This window comes from Rattus norvegicus, chromosome 19, assembly GCF_036323735.1.
Source record: "Rattus norvegicus strain BN/NHsdMcwi chromosome 19, GRCr8, whole genome shotgun sequence".
NCBI classification, from domain to species: domain Eukaryota; kingdom Metazoa; phylum Chordata; class Mammalia; order Rodentia; family Muridae; genus Rattus; species Rattus norvegicus.
In genome coordinates this window covers 11,454,381-11,477,688 of record NC_086037.1, presented here as the reverse complement: position 1 = coordinate 11,477,688, position 23,308 = coordinate 11,454,381, and the positions used below count along the sequence as shown (strand labels likewise).

Here is a 23,308-nt window from a genome sequence, read left to right as displayed (position 1 = left end):
AACTGTGGGCCAAAATCGGCCCTTCTTCCCTCAAGTAGCTTCCTGTCAGATTTTAGTCATGGAGACAAGAAAAATAACTAAGGCAGCAGCCATTTATAAAACCATTCTACAGGCATCTATGGAGTTCCCACTGAGGGCCTGGCCTTGCATGAAACACAACTGAGACTATGGGAGTTTAGAGCATATGTATGTATACACACACACGAACACACACACACACACACACACACACACACACGTCAAACACAGAGTCAGACACAGACACACACAGTCAGACACAGACACAGACACAGACACACATATACATATACATATACATATACATATACATATACATATACATATACATATACATATACATATATAGTCAGACACAGACAGACACACACAGAGTCAGACAAAGACACACACACAGTCAGACACAGACACAGACAGACACAAACACACAGTCATTAGCAGACATGCAGTTAGACACAGACACACACAGTCAGACACAGATAGACACACTGATAGACACAGACACACAGACTTTAACAAACACACATAGTCAGACACAGACACACTGATCCATAGACACAGACACAGAGAGAGATATACATGCAGTCAGACACAGACAGATACACACAAACTCACACACACACTGACATACACATACTCACACTGTCATTATGCTCTCAGAAACCCTCACCCAGACTGACCACAAAGGTCATCCCAGGGTGAAGGGTCACATAGAAACATCAGGAAAACCCCTTTCATTGAAAGACTGGAACCCACTTCCTACACCTTCTCAGGACTCAGAACCCCAAAGAGCTTTCCGATCATTAAAATTCTTGGACCCAGCTCTGGGAGTCTGATTCGGAAGCTTTGAAGAGACCAAGGAACCAAACATTCCTAACAATGTTCCAGCAACTCTGCTGAGCAGACACCGTGGGAGAGCTGAGACACGGAAACACCCAGACCTGTGTCCTCCCACCTCCAGGTCCATCTTTCCTCTCCTCTGCTCCCAGACTTTCTGATCTGCATTGCCCTTCAACAATCTCTTCAAGTTCCCAGAGACACAAGCCACCTGTGACTTACACATTGGGATAGGTAGTGGCTTCTCGCAAATCGTGCCATGGGATCGGAGGCTGTGGATTGGAAAACCGCAGAGGTCCGAGAGGGGGTGCAGCAAAGGGGATCCCAAGAAACACGTTCACAGGTTCAAGTCTTCCCAGCACAGTGGCTTGCTTCCCCTGCACCCATCCCAGCCTGGTATACCTATGTGGCTCTTCAGTCACAGACCCTGAGGAAACACAAGGCAGGGCTGAGAAAGCTGACTGGAAAGAGGGAAACAATCAGCCATGCTGGGACTCTTTCTCCATCCAGAGGGTACAGTAGCTGGGACCTTCTCTCTGAGACAAGGCCCTCTTCTTTCAGGATTGCTTGGAAACCACCATCACGGGGCCCTGCCTCAGTTGCTTCTGAGAGCCCACCACCACACCAAAGAACTTCTCTTCTACCACACCAAAGTTGCCCTTTCTTTGGTGCTTGGTAGGTGCCAAAAGGACTGTGGAGTCTACTACAATCTTGTCATTTCCATACTCACCACAAAACCTCCACACGTCAGTCATTGCCTGCGGCCTGCAGTTTCTGGATGGTGACATTTTTACAAACTAAGTAAACTTTCTTAAAATTTAAATTTTAGCCTAGATGGACCCCTGAGCAATAATAGCCATAGAGTCTTTGGATGACTTAGGCAGCTGCTTTGGTTACCTAGGAAAATGAATATGTCAGTGAGAATGTTAAAGAAAATGCTCATAATGATAGCTGGAAGCTTACAAGAGTTTGAAGATAGTGCATATAAGCCTCTTGGGTTTTGCACAGAGCATGAAGCCTTACTTACTTAGCAGGACCCAGGAGTCTGGCATCATTTTCCCTGTCATTTGGGCAAGTCCTGTCTCCACAGCCTACACCATAGAACACAGGCTCCAGTCCACATGTCTTACCAGCGCCCAGGATGACACCTTTCCTTACAGGGTGTGAGGAACCCAAGGTCTACACATCCGTCTCCATGCCCACCTCCCTGAGACCTCTGGGAAATAGGTTCATTTCCCCTAATAGAAAATCCTGCCCTTCTCCTATAGCCTGAGAGCCCTCATCTCCCACAGGTCATCTCACCCCTGATGATGGCTGCAAAGATCCAAAGGACCCAGATTAGGGCCTGGCCTGTATGCACCCAGTCCCCACTCATCTGGTTGGTGTGCCTGAACTGTCTGGATATCCACGGTTGCTTCTGGCCTCAAAGAACTTCTGTCAGGGACCGGAATGTGCTGCCTGTGAGTAGACAGGCACCCCAAAGGCAAGACATGGGACGCAGAAGAAATCAAGAATAAGGTTAAGGCAAGATTTTCAGAGAATTGGTCAAACGGGACCTTCCAGTTCTGATTTACATACGGAGTAGGTAATGATTAACATTTGTCCTGAGAAAAAGCGCCTTATAGATTTGAACTCATAGGATGACAGAAATTAGAAGGACTCTTAGGATCTGCTAGCTAGGGTTTTCACATGCAGATGCCGTGTGGGTCAGATATCCCTTTGTTGTAATAAAACCCCCAATCTGAAGAAATCATGAAAAGGTTTGTTTGGGCCTATGGTTTCAAAGAGTTTATGGCAGTTGATATGTGTGGTGGTGGAAGGTTTTACCATAACAAGCAGGAAGCAGAGAGAAGGACATAGGAAGAAGCCAAAAATGAGAAACCCTCAATGACCTGCCCTAAGTGACTCACTTCCCCCAGGTGTTTCATACCCCAAAGCTTCCATAATATCTCAAAAGAGCATCACTAGCTAGGGACACCTGCTCCTGTAGGAAATATGTGATATTCAATTCATATCAGATGCTGACAGAATCCTGGAAAGGCTACAAACTTGCAGTGAATGAAGATGACCAGGAGAGAGGCAATCGGGCATGGTAAGGACGTGGGCAAACTGAACAAAATGTATGTTTGCTAAAGTTACAGGGACTCCTCACCTTTAGTACACACTTGTTTTATGGAAGTGTTGTGGGTCAAGTTTTTTTTAAAGACATTTTCAATTTTTTTAAAAATTAATTCTTTGACCTCACTATCACATTTTTTGCTGGCTTGAATTGTGTCTTGAGTCAGCCCTCTGCAACTAACCTACACCTAGGGTTTCCCACCTATATACTAAGCTATACCTATATATCAGGTCTAAAGAGATGGAGTTATGATATCAATGCCACCGGATTTGTCTTTAGCATTCTGATTGCTTATCAGAGTGCTCATTCCGATATAGGTAAGGGCTCTGGGAAACTTCTGGTAGATCCTGGGGATCCAGAGCAAGAACCAGGAACAGCCTCACTTTCCCCTATGGCTTCACACCTCACTTAGTCAAGAGCCTCGAAGAGGATTTCCCAAGTGCTGGTAGATTGGACTGGTACTTGGTAAAAACGAATCCTCCCATCCCTTGGCGATTTGGGTACCAGGCTCTATGATTTGAAAACCATAATAGTAGGTTTGGGAAGTATCCATCTAACTCACAGATTTCTGGGTAGTCACCTCAAGAACGTTCACATGGTGAGTCATGAGCAAGTATTAAATTCCTGCTGGACACAAAACTCTATTCAAGAAACAATAACGGAGTTTCTCAAAGTCAGAACCAGCGACTGGTGAATACTCTTTGTTTAAGCAAAGACACTCCGTAAATCCATGAAGGATTGAATTACTCCAGCTGGTCCTCCTCTCCCTGCTCCCAACTCCACTCCTACGTACTGCTGGTTCACCAAAACTGTAGAAAGGTGACTGCGAAATCCATGGAAGTCTGGCTCCTGACTCGGCAAAAAATCTCCAATGCTTTAAGTTAACATTAAGAACTGATTGAGACTAGAGAGATGGCTTGGCAGTTAGGAGCACTGGTTACTCTTATAGAGGACCTGAGTTCAGTTCCCAGCACACATGTCAGGCCACTCCCAATGGCCTCTAACTCCATTTCCAAGAAATTCCACATCCTCTGACTTCACAGGCACCTGCAGGTACAGGACACATAGATTCGTGTAGGCATGCACACACACACAGGTAAATAAAAAAACTAATGATTTTGTGTGTGTGTGTGTGTGTGTGTGTGTGTGTGTGTCTAGGCTCCAGCCAGAAAGGCGGGCCAGTGTCTTTCCCAGCCATCATCAGAGAGGCTTTCCCCTGCAGCAGAGGGGGATAAATACAAAGACCCACAGCCAGACATTATGCAGAGAGAGAGAGAAACTTTGGAATACTCAGTCCTAGATGAGATGTCTCCATGAAATCCACAGCCCCCAAGGATCAGGGAGCTCCGGTGTATGAGAGCCAGAGGGGCTGGAGGATACCAAGAAAACGGGGCCCTCAAAATCCACAAGACGGAAGTCATCTGAGCTCATAGAGACAGAGGCCGCATGAAGAGAGAAGGCGTAGGCTGCAGGCCCAGCCAAAGATGGCCAACAGAAGACAAACTCAGTCACATCTGTGGAGCTGTCTTGTCTCATAATGTCATGTCATAGCTCTTCCTGTTTTATTTTCATTTCATCTTATTACGTTTTCATTTTCATTTTACCTTATTTTAATTTATATATTTTTCTCTTCTCTCTTTTTACCCTGCAGTCTTTGTGTATATATATTATGGCTTCCAACGTAGTGTTTTATGGGATTTCTGAATGGGTCTCTGTTTCTCATGCCTTCTCTCGGCCTCTATCTGTCTGTTTGTGTTATCTAATTCTGGCATGATAGCTTTTGTTTCATCTTATATTTTTTCTTATTGTTTATATTTTATTATTATCCCATAGAAGCATGTTTGTTTTCTAACAAGAGACAGAAAGGGGGTGGATCCAGCTGGGAGGGAAGGTGGGGAGGAGGTGGAAGTAGAGGGACGCGAAAACATAATCAAGATATATTACATGAGGAAAAATCTATTTTTCAATAAAATAAATATATGTATAAATAAAATTAAAATATTGCAAATTTTCCCTGAATCCCAATGACCAACATAGGAGATTAGACCCTAGTAGACTATAAGCTTCAACTAAGGAGGAAAAGAGATGTTTAGGTTAAAACCTGGCTGTTTACATGTTACACTAATATATTAGTGTATATTATACACTAATTAAACCTCACTTTTTAAAGCTAGAAAAAGAAAAATAAGAAAGACCTGGCACTTTAAACTGCCCGTCTTTGAGGTGACCAAAACCTCTGGCAATTTGTCGGTGGAGGAGAGGGAATGTCTAAACCATTCCCAGCTTGCCTGAGAAGCTCACACGTACGCATGCAATTCTGGACATGTAAAGAGCCTAATGAATGCTCACATACATACCTGCTACTGAGAGAATTCACAAGAAGCTTTAACAATTTTAGTTTTGATTAAGGTGTGTTCATTTTTCATCTGAGTCGGGTTCACTGGCTATTTCAACACATGAGCAGCAGGACACTGACTGCAGCCAGACTACCTTTATAGCTTTGTAGATGTCAAAGTGTTCTGTTCAGATCTGGAACCTACAGTAGGTTGGACAATGGTGTTTGTCCAAGTAGAATCCAAGTCTGAATCCTCCCCACAAACTGGTCTCCAAAATGTCCTAAAGAAGAGTATGATTTTCTCTCCCTGCCTTTCCAAGCCAGCACTTCTTGGTGGAGCAGCCCTAAGCTACTAGATGTTCTTACCCATGGCCTTAATGGGTAATTAATTCCATAATTCTTAATGGAGACCTGGATTCTACTTTGATTCTCCCTTAGAATAGAAGGTATCCTTGAACAAATCATTCCTCTCCTTTGGGCCTCAGTTTCCCTGCATTATAAATGACAGCTTTTCAGACATTTAATGATGATATGTCCTAGGGTCATAAGTGTGAGGTTTCCAGACCTGCCTGTGAGACCATGGGAACCTGACAAAGAAGCAGAGACATTTCCACAGGAAAGGAGGGAGGTTGCTGACAGGCAGGTGACTGGCTTTGAAGACACAAATTTTGCCACCTCAAAAGTCATGTGAGCCAGGATGAAGGCCAATGTGCTCCCTGCCAGTTACTTTAATCTCCTTCGTTCCCAGTCTTCCTGTGTGGCAGCCACAAACATTCTTCCTGACTGGGTATCTGTGCCCATTTCTGTCCAATCAGAAGTCAGTAGTTTACTGTTAAAACTTTCAAAGTGGCTTCAAACATGCTATCTTGTTATCACATAGGACACACCTCTGAGTGTCTCACCTTCCACTGATAGGGAGTATTATAGGTACCAGGCCCCAGTTTAAAACCCTCACATGTGTAATAAAATTCTTCAACTTGCATATAAGGAATCGAAGTTTTATGTAGTAGCACGCTTGTTCAATATCACAGTAATGGACACATCTGGGCCTTGAAGCTAACTTCCTTACCTCTTAACAGCAAATCTTATACATCTGAGGAGAATGGAATAAGAAACGAGGAACAGGGGTTGGGGATTTAGCTCAGTGGTAGAGCGCTTGCCTAGGAAGCGCAAGGCCCTGGGTTCGGTCCCCAGCTCCGAAAAAAAAGAACCAAAAAAAAAAAAAAGAAACGAGGAACAATAAGACCAGGAAGGCCAGTCTTGCTTCTCTGTCTACTTGGCCCACAATCAATTCACCCTTTCAATTGCCACTACCTCCCTGGTCCCAAATGTTCTCTCATCAGGAGCATAGACCAGTGGCCCAGAGACGCTAACCTTTGACCACTTCTCCCTGTTTTCCAGGCTGCTCTACTGAACCCTGAGGGAGAAAACTCAGATGAGAGCTGAGATCTCAATCAGACTCAGACTGGAACATATACAAACATATCTTTGACTCAAATGAAACTGTAATTACAGGACAGTTAAAGCCCTGACAGCAACTGTCAATGAGAGGGCCACAACAGCAAGGAGGGTTCTGGAGGCATTCTATATGCTGCTCAGAAGGCCAGAGACTTAGAGAAGTTAGATTCTCATTGTTACCGAGAACCCAAAGTCTCACTATTCTGACAGTAATCTCGTCTATAATGTGTGCACTCATGTGACAGTTATATTGTCTATAATGCACACATAGCCCAACTTGGTCCTCCCTCTCCCTGTCCCTCTCCTTCTCCCTCTCTCTCTCTCTCTCTCTCTCTCTCTCTCTCTCTCTCTCAATCTGTTTTGTTGTTGTTGTTGTTGTTGTTGTTGTTGTTGTTGTTGCTGTTGTTTGAGAAACCTTGTACCAGGTTTTGCTTTCAGGAAACAAAATTAAGTCCACTGGCATTAAAAGAACCAGAAGAAAGAACACAGTGAAACTATAAAATGCAATTACTTGCTAGTCCAGTGGCCTCAGATTGCTAGCACTGATAGATTAGGAAGACTCCCAGTAGAAGGGCAGCTTGTGAGAGCACCTAAGCTCTAACCGCACCAGACATAGATAGAGGTAAGAGAGTTTGAAGCATGGCATTGGCTGGCTGTTAACTGCCTTGGAAACTTGAAGGGAAAAGTGAGCTTCAGTAGAATCTGTTGTCAACATGATGTGCAAGTCAAGGGGCCTGTGGGCAGCTTTGAAAGAGAGCCTTTATTCCTAGTACCTAGACTGTGCTGAAAATTAGACACAGGGTTCAATCACAAGGATAGCAGAGTTAAACGAGAAGCTCCATATATAACCTTGGAAGAAGCTAAGGTCTCCTAAGCCAAAGCCAGGCACTGAGGCATTAAGCATGCCATGGGGCCTGGGATGGTCCATTGGAAAACCAGGAACACCCAGATTTCCCCTAAAGTCTCCTCCTCCCCTTTTTACTGAAGGAAAAAAGAAACTCCTGCTCTAACAAGACACAGGTTGTATCTGGGACTTATGCCTCACAAAATGAAACTTCATTTCCTCATGGAGATTACCTATAGCAATAGGTTTCCAACATCCCAGGGCCACAACCTTTTCATACAGTTCCTCATGTTGTGGTGACCCCAGTCATAAAATTATTTGTATCACTACTTCATAACTGTAATTTTCCTACTCTTATGATTTGTAATGTAAATATGTGTTTTCTGATGGTCTGAGGCAACCCCTGTGAGAGATTATTTGGACCCTGGAAGGGGTCATGACCCACAGATTGAGAACAATTGGCCTGTAATGGGAATGAACTCTGGGAGACTTGTGCTTTTAGGTTTCAAGTTGTCCATTCTGTAGAGGAAAATAAATTTCTTACCAAATGAGTTATACAGTGTGCCTCACAGGTACTAACGGGAATGGAGTGGAGATGATTCTTGATGGTGGTCCTGAAGAGATGGGAAGAAGATGAAGTAGGGTAGGAGAGGATATAATAATAATAATAATAATAATAATAATAATAATAATAATAATAACACACTCACGTGATGTATGGTTGATTGTCCTGAGAGAATTCCTGGTGTACTTAAAGAATAGCAAGGAAAACTCAGTGAAGCTGCAGGGTAAGACTTCACCATAGATGTGGGAGTGGTGGGGTCAGGGACTAGCATCAACAGGCAGGAGAACGAGAGAAATGGGTTCTCTGGTCACAGGGCTTTCCTACAAGAGAGTGGTAATGATAGCCATCATTCTAGAAGATGGTGGAGTGTCAATACTAGGTGTTGACACTCAGCTGCCAGGAGAAAGACTCTAAGACCCCAAACATCCAAGGACCCATGAAAAGGCTTTTGCCTATCAGAAATGATAGAGTTGCTTAATAAGGTATTGTGTCTGGAGAAGCAAAATAGACCATGAGATGCTGCTTCACATCCACAATAAAGGAGACAGGAGAATGGAGTAGCAACAGCACGCTGAGGATGGCTACCACAATAGAGTGAAAAGACTTTCTTTATGCTTTCACACGGGCATTGATGGTCTCGTGCACAGCCATTCTCTGTTCCTTAAGAGCTCTGTCTTCTACCATGTTCTGCAGCTCAGAACTTAATAGCCATCAGTCTACTCTCTTGTCTATGCTGGCTTTGGTGTTCTATTTTTCCAATCCTATATTACTGTACCTCTTACCATGTTCTCAATTTGTTAATATCATCCCCCCAACACCAGAAAAAAAAAATGCTAGCAACTGAGCTCCCATTTTGTGATAGAGTCTCCCTGCCCACCTCCAGTCGAACAAGATAACACCTTCTATTTCTTCAAGGCCCAGTTCCTGTCCCCCCATCATACCACCTGCCTGCTCTCTGAGACTAGTCTTGATACTCTTTGTGTTGAATCAACTAAGAAACATGTGCCCAGAGAGGATTTTGTACAAGGGTTTTTACTGAGGGAGTTATGTGGGGCTTAAAATTGGGGAAGGAGCCAGACAAATAGAGGGGAGTTGCCAAGGTGATTCTGAAAGGTGATTCATTTTAACTGGATAAAATAAGACAAATGTGTTGGTCAGGAGCATTCTAGATGCCCATGAGGACTAAAGTTGGTATAAAATATATTGGGGAGCCTAGAAACTAAAACCAATCACCACAGAGGCTCCCCAGAAATTGGTCTGTGTCTTATATTACTCTTGTGCTCAGTATAACTGGAGGAAGCCTCCAGGGAGCATGGCTGTGGTATAAAGTGACTTCAGAGGCCAGCAGCTGGCACTCCCAGTCTAAGACTTGGACACTTGCAAAGCCCATCCCCATGGCTGCTACTATCCTTCTCTTGGATATAAAGTAAGTATTACCACTGGTGCTGTCAGTTAGAAGCTGAATATTTTCAGATCTAGAAATAGGGTCAGACAATCACATTTAGAAGTTGGAACTAAGCAAATCTGTATAAGCATACATAGGCATGGCTGCCCCTGTCATTTCCCTGGGCAAATGCCCCTCTCTTAAGAGAATCCATATACCCACCCACAGCAGAGTCTCTGTCACTAGCTGATGAAGGAAGAAAACAGTCTTTGTTCATATAGAGTCATGTTTAAGAAAAGTGGGGTGAGGGGTTGGGGATTTAGCTCAGTGGTAGAGCGCTTGCCTAGGAAGCGCAAGGCCCTGGGTTCGGTCCCCAGCTCCGAAAAAAAGAACCAAAAAAAAAAAAAGTGGGGTGAAAATCCAATTGTTCTATAACGCCTACCCTAAAGGAGACCAGGCAAGACTCGTGCCCCATTTTAAGCTATGCTTTTAGACATCTATCTTGAATAAGAACAACCTGAAATACAAACACACTTCTGGATGTTGGTGAATGAAGTGGGTTGCTCAGGAGCCTGGAAAGAGGCAGGTCAAAAAAACATGACTCAGAGGTTTTAGGAAGAAACATGAAGATGCATCTTGGGAAATGAGTCCAATGGTGTCACCCGTGTCTCAAGTTGAGAAAACATTGAGTGCTGTGGCAGTTAACCTTAATTATCAACTTGACAGAACCTGAAATCACCTGGGAAGAGGACTTCTGTGAACATCTATTTTAATTATCTTAATCAATGAGGAAGACCTATGGGCCCTTTACTTCTTTTAGAGTTAGATAGATGGGATACAATTCTTTAGCAGGAGCCCCCCCCCAATATTTACCAAGGTGGGAAAGAAAGGAGCTGTGACAGTAATATACTACTTCCCCAAGGATGAACCCATTATTCCCCGATTCAAAGAGCTTCCCCACAAGCAGATGTCTCAGAGATTTTACATAAATCCCTTTGGACCTCTCTGACGTCGGCTGAAGTTTTAACAAACCCTGCTATGGAAATACAGACTCCATGTTGATAAATTCTGTGTCAGTCTTCACAGTATAACGAGCCTTGCATTGTTAAATCTTCATAAAATATTATGGAAGTGATTCTTTGGTTCTTCTGTTTAGAGATAAGAAACTGAGCCCTGTCGGGTAAAAGGAAGGTCATAGAGATCATTGAGTGGTAAAGGTAGTCTTTAAACATGGATCTGTTTGATGCTAGTTTCAACCACAATGTTATTCAGCCTCTCTTACTAGGCGTAGTAATTACTTTTCTTGTTACTACGACAAAATGCCTAATGAATGCAACGTAAGTGAAAAAAGAGTTAATTTCAGCTCATAGTTTTGAGGGTGAGTTTTGTCATAGGAAGGAAGGCAGCAGGGGTATGAGATGGCTGGTTCCACTGTGTTCACAATGTGAATTAGGAAACAGAGCGAGATAAATGCTGATGCTCAGTTGGTCTTCTCCTTTTCATAATATTTATTAGGATATATATTTATTTTATGTGTGTAAGTGTTCCTCTGTACGCGCACCACATGTGTGTCTGGTACCTGCGGAGGTTAGAAGAAAGCATCAGATGCTCTATATACGGAGTTATGGATCAGTGTGACCCACCATGTGGGGATTAGGAACTGAACCTGGGTCCTCAGGAAGAGAACAAGAGTGAGGTTCTTAACTTCTAAGTCATATCCTCAGCTCCAGCTTTCTCCTTCGTACCTGGTCTTGGACCAGAGCCCATGGAATCACAGACACACACAGAGGTTCAGCCTCTAGGAGATTCTAGAATCCGCCGAGTTGAAAATCAAAATGAATCATCACACTGGGTTACAGATCACACAAGGGCTGTGATCCATTGGATTTCCTTATTATTCCATTGACCATCCCTATGTTTTATAGTACGGGACTTTAGTAAATGTTATGCTTAAAATTATAAATGAATTCAATAGATGAAGATACTACTTCTGCAAAGTGGCCAAGAATAACCTAAACTTAGCAAAACATTTCAATCCTGTACTAGAACTCTAAAGGACAGGGACTAGATCTTGGTAAGTCTAAGAGATAGAGCAAAAAACAAGTGTTTGTTTATTTGTTTGTTTCTAGTCTCGTGCACCAATCAACACAACACTTCACCCACTGTGTAGGTTATTTTTCCATACTTCAAACACTTCTCCAGTGAAAGCCATCTGGATGCCCACTGACATTTGACAAGTGACAATTCAATTTGACTGCCTAGAGCAACAGATACCACTGAGTTAGAGCTTGGCCCTACAAGACTACAAACTAACTCAGATCTCAGTCACAAACAGTATTCATCCTTCTGATCAGATAGAAACTGGAATTTCAGCAACCCAGGATATGGTCGGATTAATTTGCTTGAGTGGTTTAGAGGACTCAGGGAAGCACTTGCATTGCTATGCTTGTTATAAAAGATAAAGATGAGTAGCCAGGTAGAAGGATCAAGTTCATTGAAAAGGCATTTCTCTCTCTCTCTCTCTCTCTCTCTCTCTCTCTCTCTCTCTCTCTCTCTCTCTCTCTCCCTGGCTCCTCTTCTCTACCCAACCCCCACCCCCATTTCCAGGAACTTCCAGTGACAGCTAATCACAGGCTCACCAAGCTTACTCACCTGAAGGACTAGGAGTTTTTGTTCTATGGGCATGATTGATTAAATCACTGCACATTCTTCATGAGTTCAACACTAGGTTTCTTTCCCATCCCCAGACACTGTTGAAGGGACTCATCATTTTAACCTTCTAGTGACCAGTCCTCATCTACTAGTCATCCCATTGTCATAGAAAGACAAGCTGGTATCATTCAGAGACTCCAGGGTTTTAGGATCTGAAGGTCTCTAAGGCTGATTGAGACTACCTTCCACTACATATTAAATCAGACTGAGAAGAAAAGCTACGAAAAGAAAAGAAGGATCATGAAACACAGGAAACTGTTTCCCAAGAGAACCTGGGGGGGGAAAATGAATCTGAAGTTACTGATTACAAAAAACAAAAAAAGTCAAATCATCTAGTCTCACATTTCAAGGTGCATCTAAGGTGCTTGAGATTTGAAGTAAATAACTCTTGCATTTTTATTGTCTGTGAAATTTGAGAAGGAAAATGTGAAAGAGAATCCTGTATAGGCATTTTTTTTCATTTTATCTTTTTTATGATTTGAGGGAGGGGTAAACATTTAAAGATCAATCATGTCAACATGGCAGAGAGAATTAAAATATTGAATACTATTTTGCAATAGCAAATCATGATTGTCAATTTAACTAGATGGATAAATGCCTAAGAGATTAGAAAAGCTTGCCTGGGGTGGGGAGGTGAGATCATTTCCATGGGAAATTGAACCATGAAGTTTCTGGCTTAGTGAATGCATTTATCCTTCAATGGATTCATAACATAATAGTGTCTGGTGGAGGCAGTGAAAGGCAGGAACTAGAACTTAACTCAAGTAGTGGGTCACTGAGAGATTGTTTTCCTTGACTGCTGTATTTTATCCTACCCTGTTTCTCATATTATTTTTCTTTGCTTTCTAGACGCCATGCTATGAGTTGCTTGGCTCTCCCATGCCCTCCTATGATGATAGAATGGTGCCTTCAAAGCTGTGAGCCAAAACAAACCCTTCTTTAAATAGTTTGTTGGGTATTTGGTCCTAGTGATGAAACAGTGACTCTAACACTCCCAGATGTTCATTCAAAACAGATCAAAGGCCTTATGGGGGAATAAAAATCAAATATAGATGACTCCCTTTAATATCTATTGAATTCTTTCCATAAATTAGCATTTCAGATGACAAGAACAAGAACATCAAGAGTAACAATAAGAACAAGAAGAAGAACAACAAAAGAAAAACAATAACAAATTTAGCAAACCCTTTGCCCACATTTTGAATCTGATGACTATTGGATATCCAAATTTAATATATCTAAAAGGAAAGTACTAAGAGGTAAGTTTATACTGTGTATTCTTTTTACTTTCTTTTCCCATGAATAAATTACCTTGCGTTTAATCATTAAAATAAAACAAATTAAAAAAAATTATATGCTGGAGAATAAGGCGAGAGAGCAAAAGGTAACAGTTTAATGGACTGGCCATCTTCAGAGGTATCCATAATAATCCTTTAGCTCTGTGACCTCAAAAAAAAAAAAAGGATGAATTTTAAAGTCTATTAGAAGCAAATGAAACTCAAGCACTTACTTAGATTTCCCCATGGCTACCTGGTCATACAAGGTTGGTTTAATATTAGAGAAATTAGTCTGTGTGGCTACCACATAACAGGCTGCCCTGGCCTAATATCAAAACCTTGAGCAGTCATCAGGGTGGCTTTTCAAAAACCTTAGGAAATACAACTCTGCTTGTAAAGTCAGTCATGGAAATTTTAAAACATGGAAGATTATTACAGCTTCTGGTGTAGGAAGGAGTAAAGACTGGATAAAGTTATAAAAGTATGGATTTTTTCCTTAAAATTGTTTGAAGATCAGATGGATGGTCACAGAGAAGCCTCTTTAAAGCAAGTTACACAAAGAGAACAAAGCACTCCTGGTATGTGCATATGAATACAGGATGCAGAGGGATTGCCAAGTGGGCCTCGCAAGCTAGGAGAATGAACTACCCAGACAGGTAGCCTCTCTTGGGAACAGAATCAGACCATCCAAGTTTCCGGTGCTAATGTGGGTTAGCCCAGCAGACCAAAGTCTGGAATAGAGTCCAACAAGGGCTTTCCGGCTGCCACTTCCCAGGCACAGGTTTGTGGAGTGAGCCTTGGCGCTGAGAAGCCCAGGGGGATGCTGGGAAACAGAAATGGCGCACACGGACTGTGCTGCTTACTAGAGCCCCACAGACGGAAAAGACTGGATCGTCCCAGCCAGAAGAGTGAAACTGGAGATCAGCAGTAGTTAAGCTGACTGAAGCACAACTGTAGTTAACGATATCTGGTATAAGGTAGAAAACCATGTAAATCGTGAGGAAACAAGAAAACACGACTTGCCATCAGAAGTCAAACTCAATAAAAAGCAGTTTTCATAAATGACCGAGACGTTAGTAATTTATAAGAACTTTAAAATGACGATTACAAACATAGGGAAGAGAACCACGCGGGCAAGATGAGCAGAAAGATGGAATATTTCAGGCAAAATTAAAACGCGACAATACTGGTAATGACAGTTTTGAAGCATAAAAATGCTGCACGTAAGATAAATTCTGTGTTGAACTGGTTAGAGAGTAAACTCATGTTAGCTGGGGAATCGGTGAGCAAACTTGAAAACAGCAACACAATGTGTAACAGCCCAACATTTGTGTGAGATTGGGGACCAGAAAAGGCTGGGGTGGTGGGTGTTATCTCAGTCAGCATCTATGAGACAGAGGCAGGAAGATTGTCCTTTGCCATCGGCCTGAGCTACACACTAAAATCTTATCTCAAAACAATATTAGAGTCTGGAAGAGAAGGCAGCAAAACTGAAAATTACTTGAAAAAAAAATATTGCCTGAAAAACTAATTTTAAAAAGGCATTCACGTATCTAAAAATCTCAACAAATTCTAGACCAAATTAATTCAAAGGAAAACATTGCTACTTAGTATACCAAGATCAATGTCTGAAAATCAAAAGCTTTTTAAAGAGAAAGCTTAAAAGCAGACAGAAAATAAAACACAAGACTCTTTGGAGTCCGGGAGACTCCAAAGAACGGTAGCTATTTTTAGAAGCAACCCTGGAGGACGCTCAGAAGATGGGAACAGAAGAAAAGGGGAAAAACTGCTTGCCCAACACCTATGCCCCGAGGCTAGCCTTCAAGCACCAAGAAGAGCAAAGGTGTGTTCAGGGCTCTTGTGATCCATACAGGAAGAAAAGAATCAGGGAAAAGAATCAGGGAACCTTATCAGCAAGTCCTCAGCTCACCCACGCTGGACTTTATCTAAAGACCAATCATAGCCTACAGTCTAGTGACCTAGGGAGAAATTACCAATAAACCATAGACAACCATCAAGCGAGGAAGGACTCCCAGAGCCCATTCAGCCACGAGTGAGTGGATATGCTAACAGAACTGTCAGAGTAAATTTTATCTGATCTCTCTGCAAAGCAGCTGAAAGCTGTGTGAAAACAAAACCGGATAAACCTTTAATCCAGATAAGAATACCTAAGCCACGGCAGGGGAGTTCTGTGGCATCTTTTGGCCCCCTCTCCCACTCCCCAGTTCTCTGGCGAGTTCAGATGGATCAATTCAAATACCCAGTAGAGGGGAAAAAAGACTTTGAAAAAAGACTTCATTAGCAACGAACTGATCATATTCTATCTCCATGCACAGGTTCAAGCTATCTAGGGTCCTAGGGCTAAGATGGGGAAGGGGACACAGGGTCTCACTCCTAACCAAGAAGCCATTTACAATTGATACCTGATGAGAGGGGAAAACCTAATTTTCTGCAATGGAACATCCCTGGGAGACTCCAAGGCAGGCTCACGTTCAGAGGGAGTTGGCCCACACAACACAAATTTTATGGTGTTTTGTTTTGTGGGTGATGTTGGGTGCGTAGGATATTGAGCAGAACTCAGGAGGAGTTCAGAGAGTGTGATCAAATGTGTTAGATGAACAAAAAGGAATTTAAATTTAAAAATGGGAAAAAATAACTGTGATCATGGTAGGCCAGGGGATTCCCATCCAGGAAAACAGCTGTCATGTGAAAGCTTCAGATGACAACCTGGAGACTGGGAAACTTGTGAGAGCAAAGCTTGATTTCAAAGTCACACCTGAGTGTGCCCAACATAGCTTTTCCAGAGGGCGTTACCTAAGGGCAGGAACCCACCCCAATGTTGGTGGCCCTGCCCTATATTCTGGGGGCCCAAACAAAATAAGAGTGGGTGTAACCTACCTACCAATGGAAGTGTTCCCTCTCTCTGCTTCCTCAGCCCTATTCACACTGTGGCAGACAGAAATCCCTGAGCCTATGAGCCAAAATAAATTATTCTTCCATTTAAAATGTTTGTGCGAGGCATTCTGTCACAGCAACAAAAAACTGACTCCCACATGGGAAAGACTTAAAGCATTCCCTTGTAGTCCTGTGGCAACATGCATTTCAAAGGTGGGGAACACACTCAACAAATGTCTTTAAGCAACAAGGCAAAGTTGATTGTGGACTGCCAACCTGGGTGCTGAAGGCGGACTTTAGTGCACACAGAAAATATCTCCAAAGACTGGAAGATTTTGTTTATGCCTTCTCATAGTTAGAGGCACTAAATAGTTGTGTGAAATTGTTGAATGGGAGTACTAAACACTCATCTGAAGATAGGGATAGACCTGAATGGATTTTTTCCAGTGAAATCATGTATTGGGTAGGCATTTCACAAATATGCTGGCTTCTTTTCTGTTTTTTTGGATTAGGCTTAAGAAGCATTTCAAAAATAGAATTGTGCTTCAAGTTTAGAATTTACAAACCATGGGCATCTAACGCACATTGAAAGAGCTGAAGAGTATCATGTTTTCCTTTTCAAGGGAAATGACTTTTTAAAAAATTATTCTGAACCCACAATGCAATCTCTTTTAAGTCTATTTTCCCCGTTTATCGGTGTAAATGTAGACTCTTCGCAGGCGGACTGAGCGCTTTTATACTTGAAGGTCTCTTTCCTAAAGCTAATGAGAAGCCCTTGAGGCAGGCTGCCTCTCAGGCAGCTGCGGAAGTGTTAGGTTACAGAACAGAATTAAAGCAGCTTGATGTGCTGGGAAGCGGGTAGGGGGTGAAGGCAAAGGGGTAGTATATGGGGGTAAGGAGGGTAGGAAAAGAGGGGTCAGGATCTGCATGAGGGTTATTGGAAGTGAGCTGATATTGGGATATAAAGTGAATAAGTAAATTTAAGAATAAAAAATAAATAAAAAGTGTCCCAGAGCTAAGATTTTATCGTCTCTCAGTATCAGTATAAGTCCAGGTTTTCCCAATTGTCGGTTCATACCCATTGCCTGTTGCGTGAAGAACGCCTGATATCACCTTCCTGCCCAGGTCTGTGCATAGCCATTCATTCACACTGCTGCTGTAGGGTTTTTCTTCTACTTACTCACCGTATATCCTGCTCACTTCCCCCTCCCAATTACCCCCTCCCACAGTCCTTCTCCCAACTGCCCACCTCTTCTCCTCTGAGTGGGCAGGTGGGCCCCACCCATGGGCATCTCCCCTTCCTGGCACTTTAAGTCTCTGTGAAGCTAGGCGCTTCCTCTCCCACTGAGGCCAGACAAGACAGCCCAGCTACAAGAACATATCCCACATACAGGGAACAGTTTTTGGGGTAGCCCCCACTCCAGTTATTTAGGACCCATATCTGTTACATATGTGCAGGGATGCCTTGGTCAAGTCCATGTATGTTCTTTGGTTAAATGGAAATCTGCAACTGACATGGTGGGGGCATCTCCAGGAAGAGACAGAGACCTGGGATAGAGAAGGCATCCGAGAACCAATGGGGGTCTCCTTGGTTGTGACTCACAGCATTAGGGATATTGAGTCTGAAGAGGCTGCCTCCTGTGGCCAGGCAGGAATCACGGAGGACTGGTGGAGTAACAGGGAAACCAACCCACCCACAAAACTTTCCACCCAAAACTTATCCTGACTACAAGAAATGTAGGGATTGGCATGGGGCAAAGACTGAGGGAACAACCAACCAATAATTAGCCCAACTTGAGACCCATCCCATGGGCAAGCACCAATCCCTGACACTATCAATGAGACTCTGTTATGCTTGCAGACAGGAGTCTAGCATGGCTGTCCTCTGAGAGGCCCTAGCCACCAACTGACTCAGACACATGCATATACCCATAGCCAAACAGCAGATGGAGCTTGGGAACTCTTATGGAAGAATAGGAGAAAAGATTGCAGCCCCTAAAAGGGGATAGGCGCTCCACAGGAAGACCAACAGAATCCACTAGCCTGGACCCTTAGGGCTCTCAGAGACTGAACCACCAACCAATAAAATATGCACAGGCTAGACTTAGGCCTGCAGAACTTTTAGGGGAGCCCTCTGTCCTGTGACTCTTTGCTGACTCACTGCCTGGCAAGCAGTGAGGACTTAGGACTTGTGTGTTCCTAGTACCTTTGTAAAAGTAAAATTTAAAAAAAAAGGAATGTATAAATGATCTGGTTTTGTTGCTATTATTGTTTGTTTTGGTTTTTGTCTCAACATTGTTCAGTACCATATCTAAAGCCTCCATGGTATGTGCATTTAAATTTCGACTTTAAACTCCACAGAATAAATTAAAACAAAACAAAAAAAAAATGAAACGTAAACAGGAAATCCCTGCCAAATGACTGCTAAGCTGACCAAATAGAGATATCAGTGGCCACAGAGAACATAGAATACAAACTTAACAAATTTAGTTTATAAATCACTAAACATAGAAAAACCAATGAAATATAAACAACACACTCGAAGGGGGAAGGTTGTGGTTTGGATCTTGAATGCCCCTGCCCCAGCCCAAAGACATTCATGTGTTCAAGGGTTGATCAGAAGTCTGCTGGTTCTATTGAGAGAGGCCAGAAACTCTAGACAGTGGGGCACAGTGGGAGGAGTAGGGTGCTTGAAGAGGACTTGGAACTGTGATGAAGTGAACAGTCATAATGTGATGAAGTCCTCTGCCATAATGGCCTGAGCTCCTACCATGACATTCTGCCTTGCCAAAGACCCAAAGCGATGGGCCCAAGAGACTGTGGCCTGAAGTCCAAAAACCACCAGTGAACTTTTCCTCTGTTTAAGCTATTTTTCAGAACTATTTTGTTACAGTGACAGAAAGTTGGGTAAAGTGAGGATTTGCAGAACTTCTGTCTTAAGATATTCAGGATGTATAATTTTCAACAAAACGTCAACATATAAAAAATAGTTCACATAAAAGTAGAATGAAAGAAACTAATTAAAAAGAAAACAATCTCTAAAGTGTCTGTCACACAAAGGTGAAGAGCTGGGTTTGCACCTCCAGCACTCACATAAGAGTGGCGTACATCTGTGTGCTCACTGCTAGTGACAGGACTGGGAGATAGGGGACTCCCTACAGCCTACTGGTGCCAATTTAGTCAACTGGTGAGCTGTCTGCTGAGTCATGCTCAGTACCGTCTCTGACACGAAGGGAGTGTTTTCCTTCCCTTTCCTAATGAGACATCATTATAAGAATATTGACTTTGTATATTAGGCAACTCATGTTCACTCTCACCCCTGCACATGGATACCCCCACACACACTTGACCACACAAACACTCTTAAAAAGACATAGAGAAGGGTATATGTAATGATGAAGGCCCAATACACCCACATCTAACAGAACTCACAAGTTTTGAAGGGACAATTGTATGATGATAATTAAAGTTTCTAATGTGCTGCTTTGGATAATAGATAGATCCTTTAAATATAAGCAACTCATAGAAATCAAAGCTTTTAAAAATAGTATAAACTGACTAGATCTAAAAGCTGTGTGCAATATATTCCTATAAACAGCAGGAACAGGGCTGGTTGGTTGGTTGGTTGGTTGGTTGGTTGGTTGGTTGGTTGGTTGGTTTGTTGGCTAGTTGGTTGGTTTGTTGATTAGTTGGTTGGTTGGTTAGTTAGTTGTTTTGTTGGTTGGTTGGTTGGTTGGTTGGTTGGTTGGTTGGTTGGTTTGGTTTAGTTTGGTTTTTCAAGACAAGGTTTCTCTATAGAGCTCTGGCTATCCTGCAACTCACAGTGTAGAACAGGCTGACCTTGAACTCAGAGATCCATCTGCCTTTGCCTCCCAAGTACTGGAATTAAAGGCATGCATCACCATGGCCTGGCTTTACACTCTTCTATTTAAGTCATCTCTAGGTGGTATATAATTCTCACTACAATAAAATCTACTAAGTAGTTGTGTTACTTTATTTTTTTAGTAGACAATGACAAGAGAAGTCTATGCAATTAAAATATATATTACCTGTCCATGCTTGTCTAAATCTGTACATGAACACCCATAGATATGACTAGCACTGTATAGCAATCCTAACAGCACAGCCTCTATATTATGAAGCAAACACTGGCCTTAAGGAAAGATAGAAAACAGTCACAAAGTTTTAACAAAACCATCCAGATGATCAAATAGGCAAAAGAAACCACTAAAGATAAAGACTTGAATAGAATTAATTGATTTAATCTAATTAAATACAGCTCATGTCTATGAATATAAATATTTAAAAGGCAGCTTGACAGTATGACCATTTACGAAATAACGATAGTACATTTCGCTCTAAGACCTATGACCTCCACAGTCATAGGCTTTCACCAGTTCTATAGTACTGAGAACGGATTGCCTTCCGTGGATTAGGCTGCATATCCAATAAGAAAACCGTTGGTTATGCTACAGCAGTAATGCCACCATTGTGCAAATTCCATGGCAAGTCATCATTACAGCACGCACGGTCTTGTACAAGACCACTAATGTCTTTCATACCCCAGCATACCACATAGCAGTTTCCCTAACTATAAACACTAGCCAGCAAGGTTGGTACATGTGTGGTTGCCTTCATTTTACAAGGAGTCTAGAGATCTGAACTCAAGTCTTTGTGCTTTGTGCAGCAAACGTTTTTTTAAACCACTGAGATGTCTTTTCTTTGGGGCTTCTATCATAAAGAAATGTTGGCTGGATTTCAGCAAAGGTTTTTCTGCATCCATTGAGGTAATCTTGCAATTCCTGTCCTGAAATCCATTTCTGTGAAGTGTTAGCATTTATTGATTTGCACATATTAAGCCACCCCTAAATGTCTGGAATGAAACCAGCTGGAACATGGTGAATGATTTTTTTGATGTGGACTTAAATTTAGATTGAAAGCATTTTGTGAGAATTTTTGCAACTATATTCATCACAAGTTTAGCCTGTGGTTTTCTTTTATGTCTTTATCTGGTTTTCATATCATAATAACATCATGATTATTGGTGGTGTCCCTACCTTGTCTACTACATGGAGCAGTGGGAGAAACTTCGGCATTAGCTCTTCCTGAAATGGCTGGTAGAGTTCTGCAGTGAATATATCTGAGTCTGGACTATTTTTTAATCAGAGGATTTTAAAATTATTACTTTAATGTTATTGTTTGTTATAGATACATTGAAGCTGTTTATCTCATTTTGATTTTATTTCGGTAGGTCATATACGTCTAGAAATCAATGTTTCTGTTAGCTTTTCCAAATTAGTGGAATGCACTTTTTAATATGTACTAATGATTTTCTTTTTTGTAAATTGGACATTTTATGTATTTACATTTCAAATGTTATCCCATTTCCTGGTTTCCCCTTCAGAACCTCCTTGCCCATCCCTCCTCCCCCTGGCATTCCTCTACAATGGGGAAATGGAACCTTCATAGGACCAAGGGCTTCTCCTCCTATTGATGCCAGACAATGCCATCCTCTGCTACATATGTGGCTAGAGCCAAGGGTCCCTCTTTGGTTTGTGGCTTAGTCCCTGGAAGCTCTGTGGGGGAGGGGTGGTCTTGTTAGTTGATATTATTGTTCTTCCTATGGGGTTGCAAACTCCTTCAGTCCTTTCCCTAACTCCTTCATCAGGGTCCCCATGCTCAGTCCAATGGTTGTCTGCAAGCATCCACCTCGGTATTTGTCAGTCTCTGGCAAAGCCTCACAGAAAATAGCTGTATCAGGCTCCTGTCAGCAAGCACTTCTTGGCATCTGCAAAAGTGTCTGGATTCGGTGTCTGTATCCAGGTAGGACAGTCTCTGGATGACCTTTCTAGTAATGATTTTCTTAATTTTTTTTTGGTATCTGTAGAAATTTCTCCTTTTCTGTCTCCATTTTCTAATATTTAGGTTTTCTCACTCTCTTGGTTAGTTTAGCTAAGAGTTTGTTCGTTTTGCTTATCTTCTCAGACAACCAACTCTTGGTTTCCTTGGTTCTTATTTTTGTTTCCATTTTATTAATTTCTGCTATAATTTTAATAATTTCTTTCTGTCTACTGATTCTTGATTTGTTTGTTCTTGTTTTTCCAAGGCCCTAAACTGCATCATGATAAGTTATCATAAAAAGACGTTGGTTGGATTTTGTCAAATGTCTTTCTTCATTCATTGAGATGATCATGTTATTTGTGTCCTCAGGTCTTGTACTGACTGGTTTTGTGTGTCAACTTGACACAAGTTGGAATTATCACAGAGAAAGGAACTTCCCTTGAGAAAATGCTTCCATGAGATCCAGCTGTAAAGCATTTTCTCAAATAGTGATCAAAGGGGGAGGGCCCAGCCCATCGTGGGTGGTGCTGTCCCTGGACTGGTAGTCTTGGGTTCTATAAGAGAGCAAGCTGAGCAAGCCAGGGGAAGCAAGCCAGTAAGTAACATCCCTCCATGGCCTCTTCATCACCTCCTGCTTCCTGCCCTGCTTGAGTTCCAGTCCTGACTTCCTCTGGTGATGAACAGCAATGTGGAAATGTAAGCTGAATAAAACCCTTTCTTCCCAAACTTGCTTCTTGGTCATGATGTTTTGTGCAGATATAGAAACCCTGACTAAGACAAGTCTCTTTATGTGATATATTATACTTGTTTATTGCATATATTGGATCATCTCTGCATCTCTATTTGTATACATCTTTGGTGGTGAGGTGCACTTCTTGGAGGCAACAAATAAATGAATACTGGCATAGAAAGGTTTATTTATGCACAGGTGCACACACAACTGTCTATGTCAGAGGACAGCTTGTGGAAGTTGTTTCTCTCCTTGCACAATGTGGGTTGAGGAATCAAATTTAGGTCATCAGA

The 23,308-nt window shown here is 42.2% G+C and overlaps 1 protein-coding gene across 4 annotated transcripts in view; it reads right to left on the bottom strand.

Annotated features, from left to right (window-relative positions):
- Positions 1–23,308, bottom strand: part of Ces5a (carboxylesterase 5A) — a 306,059-nt gene that overhangs the window by 27,199 nt on the left and 255,552 nt on the right. The window contains exons 1-2 of one of the 4 annotated variants that reach the window (NM_001012056.2): positions 2,158–2,371; positions 1,078–1,282 (exon numbers count right to left, since the gene is read on the bottom strand). The exons of the other annotated variants lie outside the window; for them this stretch is intronic. Coding sequence (NP_001012056.2) covers positions 1,078–1,282; positions 2,158–2,230 — 278 coding nt within the window. The 5' untranslated portion in view covers positions 2,231–2,371. Of the gene's footprint in view, positions 1–1,077; positions 1,283–2,157; positions 2,372–23,308 lie in introns of those variants that run through there. 4 annotated transcript variants of the gene reach the window in all.